The following is an 8,955-nucleotide window of genomic DNA, read 5'->3' as shown; positions in this document are numbered from 1 at the left end:
TGAGCTCTGTATACACATTATCCTAGGTAATGCAATAACTTTGCTCAAGGTACTATAGCTAATGGGTGGTGGATTCAAGTCCACCAAGTCCAGGTGTGCTTACCTTCAAAGCTCACACTTAGAATCACTGCCAGGTCCTCCCAGTCATGATGACCCCAGGCTGGGCCCAGGGGCAAGTCTAGCTCTTTTCAACCCCAACCAGGATTGAGACAGGCTGGACATCCTACTAAACTAGTAGCCAACACCTAGTTCTAAATAGAATAGTTGAAAGCTACCCTAGATCCCCAGGTGATTCTTATAAGTATGTGGGGATCTTGTTAAAATGTAGGTTCTCATTCTGGGTAGAAAAGCATGTTCTCAGCAGGGAGCAAACCAAAATGAACCAGTCAAAGCCTTGCCTAGATGCTAAGCCCCACCCCCCACCCCCATGCCAGGTACTTTATGTTGCCTCAGTGAATCCTCCAACAGCCCTGATAGGTTGCAAGGGTTATTATGCCCATTTGTTCACATGAAGGCACAGAGGGTCAAGAGGTTAAGTACTCATGATCAGGGCATGTGGTCAGTGTATGGCAGAGCTGGGGTTCCAACCCACATAATCTAGCCCTCAAGTCCGTGTTCTATGGATTTCACTGTGCTGCCCACAGACCCCCAAACCACAGATGATGACACGGGAATGGTCTCTACCCCAGAACACTGGTCTCAGAGCATGTCCTGTGCAGCATCAGCACCAACTGCATGTTTGTTAGAATCCCAGGCCTTGGCCTTAGCCTTTGGATTGGAAATCTGAATTTTATCAAACTCTCCAGGTGGTTTCAGGCACATGAAAGTTTGAGACGCCCTGCTATCGATCATGTGGTTCTTCACTCCAGTTCTCCAAGGAGCCTGAGACCAAGAAGCAAGGCCAGGAAGTGAAGGGTAGGGATTAAGGGCTACAAAGAACCAGGAGCTGGAAGCCAGACCCTGAAGGGGAGCTGGGAGTGAGGTCCCCAAATTATGCCCTTCCTTTTAAGCTATCTCAATGCTTTGTAGTCATCCAGGTAACAGACCTCAACAGGTGTGAGTCGGTGCACATGTTCTCACTGGGTCAGGTGACCCGTGTGCTCAACTAGAGCCCCTCCACAGGGATGATAGGGTCTCACAGGCCAGCCCAACTTTAGCTTGGACCCTGAGGCATGGGAGAATCCCTAGGCCCTCCAGAAAGGAGTTAAAACAGAACAAGTTGTATTCTAGTTCCAATAATTTCACTCCCTGATAGGTTTCCCTGGGGTCCTTCTTAAATGAATCCCAGGGAGCGAGAGCTAGGGACTGGGAGCAGATTTGGTGTTTCCTTTTGCTGGTGATAGACCTCCATGGGCAGCGAAGCTTACATTTAACAGGGGGTGTCAGTGAGTCAAGAGTAAAGTACAGGGTCCTGTGATTGAGTGCCTCTGATGTGCGAGACAGCCAGGAAGGAGTGTGTCCATCCTCACAGCCACCTTAACGTGGTAGGATTATGTGCACACTTCACAGATGAGGACTGAACCACTGAGAGTTAAACTGTCTACATTCTCGTCATTAACAAGAGTCTCAATTTTCAGCACCAAACTCCATGCATGCAGAACTACACATAGTAGAGAATGTACAAGTCTTGGAAGTACTATTAGGACTCTGAACCACTCCAACCTTGTAGTGTGTGGTTTAGCCCAGATCAAGCCACCTTTCCTGGACTGTGTTTGAGTCCACTGGGGTGGGAACTCCAGGGCCCCTGCAGGCCCCACACACATACCTGGGCCCCCCATCTACCTCACTGGGTGGATTGTATATCCGTGGGGGTGTCTGAATGCCCCCCACCAGTCCCTATGAAACAGGCAGGGACCCAGAGGGCTGCTAACACCTTTTCAGAAAGGCATATTCCTGTGCCACACAACATCTGCAGTGCCGGCGGGCACACGGGCAGGGAATTACTACAAAAGGAGGAAACCCAGGCAGCTAATCAGCTTTGGAGGTTTCTAGGGGCATCAGCCTGTGAGGTGAGAAAAGGGACTCCAGTCCCACGGTTGCTCATCATCCAAGCATTTCCCCATGGCCTCATGGAGGTAGGCGAGAGGCCACGTCCTAGGAGGCAAACCCCCCAGCTGTCCCCAGGATTAACTAGGCCTGTCCCACCCACCAGCCCCTCCCTCAGCCAATGTCCATAGCTCATCCTCCCCCCACCTCAATTTCTTATACTATTAGTTTAAGGGAAAGCATTGCCACTTATATAAAAGTATGTTTACAACGAGCTATTTATAAGCACCCGGGGGTTTATTTCCCAGGATTCTAGGTGGAGAGCTCAGCAAGGACCTCCCATCCTTCATAGGTCAGGCAGGGCATGAGGAGCTTCTTTGGAGAAGTTTTATTTTTCCTATCTGCAAATCATCCTTGGGTGCTCGCCCTTCATCCACACTTCTCTTCCTCACACCCAGCCATCTGCTACAAGGCAGCCCCAGCTTTCCACTAAAGCACTGGGGGGGCTGGGAGCTGAGGGATGGCTGAGCCTGAAGAGATTTGGTCTCAAAGTCCAGGGCTGCCTCCCAGTGAGCTCCATATGGGGGCCTGGAGCCGCCTTCCTTAGAACAAAGGGGCAACTTAAGCCCATGGAGAGGACTCCTGCCTCAGAACATTCATCACTCCCCAGCCTTTCAGAGCAACTGTGCAAATGCCCTCAGAGCCAGGAAGAAACTCATCAGTGAACAGACAGGAATGATGCAGTGTGCCACGGGAGTTAAGCAGGAGAGTGTGGGGTTCACATTGCCCAGACTGCAGTCCTGGCTCCTCTGCTTATCAAAATGCCATTTGTAGTTGTTGTTAAGTCCCATCGAGTCGGTTCTGACACATAGCGACCCTGTATAGGGTTTCCGAGGAGCGGCTGGGAAGCTTGAACCACTGATCTTGCAGTTCAAAGGGCTTTGCAGTCTGGCGCATTAACCCACAGCGCCACACCAGGACTCCCCCATTAAATCTCAGTTTTCTCATCTGTGAAAAGGGGGTGGAGGAGCCCTGGTGTGTGACAGCTTAGCTCTCAGCAGCCAATTAAAAGGTTGGAAGCTCCTTGGGAGATAGGTCTGGTGATCTGCTCCCATAAAAATGACAGCCTAGCAAACCCCTATGGGCAGTTCTACTTTGTCACATGAGGTCACTCAGAGTCAAAACTCAACTCCACAGCACCTAACAACAACAAAACTACCCACCTCCCAGTGTTAGAGTAACAACTAAATGAGATACTTTGAGGAAAGTCCTCAGGCAGGGTGCCCAGCGTGCAGTAAATGCTTAATAAGTGTTAGCTAGAATTATTACCAACAAAACAGTCTCAAGGTAGCCTCGTTACACTCTCCACTCACTCCAGGAGTATAGAAATATGGACTGAAAGATATTTTCTACTTGCTAAAACTTTTGCCCATTCTCAAAGGCATCATCCTCAACCACGTTCCTTCACCATCCCCAGCCTGCCACCTCCCCAGGACACACAGCTAAGTTTGATTTATGCAGCACACACCTGTGAGTGCACAGATTTAAAAACAACAGAATTTGTTCAGAGCAGAGCAGTAAAGCAGAGCCATCATTTTCGTTCCCATAGGCACAGTGGTCCATCAGTGCACACAAAGCACACTTCTAGAGCTGAAACACTTTGCTTGGCCTTTTCTCTTCCATTAAAAAAACCCTCCACATCAGTATGAAGGTAAGTGAGAGATGTCATCAGTAAGAGAGACTCCAAATTATTCTACTATACTTATTTTTGAAAGAAAATTGTTGACAAGCTACAGAAGTTCGTTGTTGTTGTTGTTGTTAGTTGCTGGGATATGTTAAAAGAAAAACAACAACAGTTGCTAATTGAATTGATTTATACTCATGTGGCAACCCAATGTGTGTGAGAGTAGAACTTGCTCCAAAGGGTTTTCAATGGCTGATTTTTTGGAAGTAGATCACCAGGTCTTTCTTCCAAGGCACCTCTGAGTGAATTCAAACCTCCAACCTCCCAGTTAACAGCCAAGCACATTAACTGTTTGCACCACCAAGAGACTTCATTACTAGTATGTTGTAGTTGTTGTTAAGTGCCGTGGAGTCATTTCCGACTCATAGTGACCTTGTGTAGGGTTTCTGAGGAGTGGCTGGGAGTTTGAACAGCTGACCTTGCGGTCCAGTGCTCATCCTACAGCACCAAGGTCTCATGGTATGCAAGGATTACATTTGAAAGCCAGCACATAAAGTAAAAATTACAATGTGCCAAAATTACCTTTCAAAGATGTCTTAAATCACCTACAAGTATGACAATTGTTTATCCTTATACACAAGAACCTCACTCAATGGGCTAGGATGCTGACGATATGACAGACACATAGAAACCAAGATACTGTGACCTGGAGTTGGGTAAAGCCTGCCACCATCTTTCTCTCCCTTTACTGCCTCCCACCCCACCTCCACCCCCACCCCATCCCAGGAGTCTTTAGCTACATTCTTGTCAAGACACAATCCAGTTAAATAAGCATATGCCCACAGCTATGCATGCCTCAACTGACCCATGCTTGAAAAATCAGTCCTCTAGAAAGCTGCATAAAATGGGACTGCTCCTCCTGTCCCCATGTCCTAAGGGTCTCAATCGACCCTGGATCAATTTACATGGTCTGGCTTACACGCAGGGAAAACAAGGGATGTCCACTTACTTGCAGCCTGGATGCGAGCCTTCCGGCCGATTACCAAGCCAAAGCGGTTCTGAGCCACACACTCGTAGTCACCCTCATCTGAAGGGCTGCCTCCCCGGTCTAGCCGGAAGTGGCGGATCATCAAGGACCCATTGGCCAGCACCATGGAGTGGGTGCTCTCAGACAGCTCCACTCCATTCTTCCTCCAGGTGATTTGCACTGGAGGAGTCCCCTCTACTCTGCAGTCCAATACCACAGGCTGCCCGGGGACTGCAACATCATCACTTGGCTCCACAGCAAAGGCCAGTTCAGCAGAGTGGCCAAGACCTGTGTTGGGGCATGGGAGATGGGAGGAAAAGGAGATGTTAGTGTGAAATGAGCAGCCAGGAAGAACTCTACATACTGGGGCTCCAAGTTCTCTGGACCACTGTACCCATCCCCATTTTTCTTTTTAAAATCTTTTTATTGTGAATTGGATGAAGGTTTCCATCCCCTTCTTTCTGTGATGTTAATAAAAGAGCCAGTTGCCGGTCCAGTAGAGGTCAACTCACGGCAGCCCATGTGTATCAGAGCAGAACTGTGCTCGATAGGCGTTTCAATGGTTGATTTTTTGGAAGTAGATTGTCAAGGTCTTTATTCCAAGGAGCCTCTGGGTGGGCTCAAACCTCCAACCTTTTGATGAGCAACTGAGCATATTAAACTATTTGTGCCACCCTGGGACTCCAAATGTTAACAGGAATTCCTATTATATGGAGAATTTTATATAGTCCTGGTGTGGCGCTATTGGATCAGCACTGTACTGCTAACCACAAGGTCAGCAGTTCAAACTCACCAGCTGCTCTTTGGGAACCCTATACAGGACCTCTATAAGTCAGAACTGACTTGATGGCACTTAACAGCCACAACATAGAACTTTATGCAATGCAAGGTTCTCTCCCATGCAGTATTTCATTTATTCATCAGCCCATCTCAGAGAGAGAAACAGATGTTATTTTTCCCTTTGCAGACAAGGAAATGGGAGCCTAGAGATGTTAAATCGCTTGCTCAATGTCTCCCAGTTAGTAGTTGCACATTTGAGATTCCAAAGCAAGACTGATATAAAGACAGCTGTCACCATTTCTGTGCTCGCATTGGTTAGGCATTGGTCTCAGAGCCTTTCAGGATGTGACCTCATGTAAAGTATTCAACTTGTCCTGGCTTCCCATTCCTCTGGAGCAATGACCACTTGTGTCACAGCGTTGTTGTACATGGTTAACAGACTGAAAGACACTATGAAAAGTTAAAGGTTTTAAATAAATATAAAGTGAGGTAGTAATGAATTGTTACCTCTTTTTACTGGCAAGATCATCTGAGCCCTGGCCCCTTGCCTGGCAGGGAGCAGGTTTCATGGGCCCCCCAGGACCCAAGGCACCATAGGCTAGACTTCAGCCCACTGGCCCTCCCTAGGCAAGAGGAGGTTGGTTCTTTTGCTTTTGTCATTTAGAGAGGAGGTATATCAAAGCCTAACTCAGAGTTGCCCAAAACTCAGGAAAAATGGAGGTTTCTAGAACCTTTACTCTCAGCGACCTCATCTCTCCTGAAGAGAAGAGAGCTGGAAGAGGAAGTGGAGGGGAAGTGAGTAGCCAGCAAACAGGAAGAGAGTGACCAGGGGCACGCCAGTCCCAGGCATGATGCCAAGTCTCAGTCTTCTCCAGCAACTTACCAGACCAGTTACAACTTCACGCCTGGAGGAATGAGCCCTTCTGCCTGAAGGGGCAGCAACAGACCCCTGTCCACATTGAGAACAAATAAGCGATCCCCCGGGCGGGCCCCTCCCCAACAGACCAGCGCCCTCCGGTGGCAGAGAGAGCAAGGGAAATGGACATGGAGAAAGACGGACTGGGGGTTATGGCGCAAGCCTGTCCAGCGTGGTTGGAAGAGGGGTGTGCTTTGAGAAAGTAAAACAAACATTGGAGTGTTTACACACTCTAGATATTTCTTCAGAAAGATTCCACTTGAGGCTGGTAGATCCAAACTGCCAACCTTTTGGTTAGTAGTTCGTGACCACTGCGCTCCCAGGGTACACCTTTTATAATCTCTACCTATTTCTCCACACCCTGTGTTTAAGCCGCCTCAGCCTCCAACCCAGCCCTGGCATAGCTACTGGCAGATAAAGTTTCTCTTTGGTGCTGGTGTGATATCAGAGGAAATCTGGCCCAGGTGAGGGTCGCCTGAGAACTTGGGATGGGAGTGGGGAAACCTAGAGTGGCGCGTGCGCGCGCGCGCGCGAACACACACTCACACACTCCATAAAATGAGACTTGTATAACCACTGAAATAACACGGGTAGAGATGCTGGAGGTCTAGGCGCGGCGAGCCCGGGGCAGGATGCACCGCATTTGCTCTCCTGGGCAGGGCGGGGACATGTGGGCAATTCCGCGGCTTCAGGTTTTTGGTCGGCTTCTTCTGCTTGCGTATTGTACCCCCGGTCGCACCCTCCCCACGCACTGCCAGCCCAGAATCTTCCTCCTCCTCTTCCTCGGTGTCTCCAGCGCACTGCCAGTCCAAATCTCCTGTCTCCTCTCAGCGCAGCTGGCTCAGGTTTCCCGTCCCTCTGGATCTCGGTCTCCGCCTCCCCCTCCTGCCTCAGTAGTCTCAGGCTACTCGGTGTCCGCCCCCAGGCTTCGTGCATCCCTGCTCGCTGCCCTCCGACGGGGTTCAGCCCTGGATCTCCGTTGGCTCGGTATCCCCTTCTCCCCAGAGCCCTCCCGCTCCACTAACCCCGGCTTTACGGCGATCCTAGTAGCCCTTCTGTCCGGCCTCCGGGTCTTGTCCTGAGTTCTGGCGCTGCAGCGAACTGAGCACCATCACTCTCTGGGTTAGGGGTCTGTTTTCCCAAGCACCCACCCTCGCCTCTAGCATCTGTGCCCTCTCCCCGAGCTCTGCTCCGTCCCGCTGGACTCCTGAAACCGGACAAGTCCTTCAGCCCGGGATCGCCGTCCCTCGCGCCCGCGAACTCCCTCCTCGCTTTGCCCGGGCTGCGGGCGCTATCGCTCACCAAGGCTCGGTGCGGGCAGCAGCAGTGGCAGCAGCAGCGGCAGTAGGATCCGGGACCAGCGCGGCGCGGGAGGGCGGCGCGGGGGCGCGACGCGCGGTGCAGCCATGGGGTTCTCGGTCAGCTCCTCTTGGTGCCTCTCGGCTCCGGGGCCTCTCGCGGCTCACAGCGTCCCGCCCGTGGCCGGGGCTCGGGCCGAGGCCGAGCCCGGGCGGCGGGGGGCTGAGGTCGCATGCCTGCCTAGGAGCTCCGGGGGCGCAGGGGGAGCGCTGCTTGCGCCATCTTGCACCCACACCGGCGATCTGTCAGCCTCGCCCGAGGTGCGCTCTCCGCACTTGCACCGCCTGCCGCTGCCCCGCCCTCCTCCCTCCGCCCGCCGTCCCCCTTCCCTTCCCTTCCCTTCCCTCCCCGCCCGGCCCCCTCCCCCAACCCCTCTCCCCGGAGGCCCGGTCTGGGGAACAAAAGAGCCGGCGAGCGCTTTAAGCGGCCGGACATTCCCGGCTGCGTGGCTGACGCGTACCCTACGCTTTGAACTGCGGCTGGAGCTGCCCGTGCGGTCCGGGACCTCAACCCCGTACTATTGGCCAGCCTCAGACTTAGGGCGCTGAGGAAATGGGGACCAAGTGGACTGTGGAGTGGGTTTGGGCTGAGAAAAATGTAAAGCTGCCAAATCTGCTCGAACCCACGCTTCCTGCTGAACCTCCCTTCACCACCACCAAGTCTGTATTTTACAGACAATTCCCTAAACGCTGGAATAAGTTGTCAAGCGTCCCCTAGGCTTCTGGTACTTCCGCTTAAATGATAGGATGTTAAACGGCAAGACTGGCCTCACTAGACTGAGGAGTCCTGGCGTTTGGGTGGAAGGAGGGTGACGGACGAGAGGCAGGTTCTTCTACCGTCTGAGAGAACAGACCCATCAAGACGATGAGAGCTCTAAAGTGACCTGGGTTCCGATCCGGGTTCTGCCTGCTGGCTAGCCCAACTAACATAAGCAGTCGCTCTTTGTGCTCATTTGAAAGATGAGGATAATCATATCTCTCCTACGGACCCCTGTTGTTGTTAAGAGTCGGTTCCGACTCATAGGGTTTCCTAGGAGCCTCTGGTTGGTTGGTTTGAACGGCCGACCTTTCTTTTCAAACCAACCTTACAGTCCAGTGCTTAACCTACAGCGCCACAGCAGGATTCTACTTGTTAAGTGCTGTCGAATCCGTTGTGATTCACAGCGACCCTGTATAGGGTTTCCAAGAAGCAGCTGGTGAGCTT

At 51.6% G+C, this 8,955-nt stretch overlaps 1 protein-coding gene across 1 annotated transcript in view; it reads right to left on the bottom strand.

Moving 5' to 3' along the window:
- The window catches only part of IGDCC3 (immunoglobulin superfamily, DCC subclass, member 3), a 46,047-nt gene extending 38,246 nt beyond the window's left edge, over positions 1-7,801 (bottom strand). Inside the window, 2 exon segments of the mRNA XM_006878393.1 lie at positions 4,680-4,985; positions 7,696-7,801. Of these exon segments, the coding sequence (XP_006878455.1) occupies positions 4,680-4,985; positions 7,696-7,801 (412 nt within the window).
- Between the last annotated feature and the right edge of the window lie 1,154 nt (positions 7,802-8,955).

The sequence above is a fragment of the Chrysochloris asiatica genome, unplaced genomic scaffold (assembly GCF_000296735.1).
Source record: "Chrysochloris asiatica unplaced genomic scaffold, ChrAsi1.0 scaffold00004, whole genome shotgun sequence".
In the NCBI taxonomy this organism is placed as follows: Eukaryota; Metazoa; Chordata; class Mammalia; order Afrosoricida; family Chrysochloridae; genus Chrysochloris; species Chrysochloris asiatica.
The sequence above is the reverse complement of the archived record's forward strand: the minus strand, read 5'-3'. Positions and strand labels throughout refer to the sequence as shown.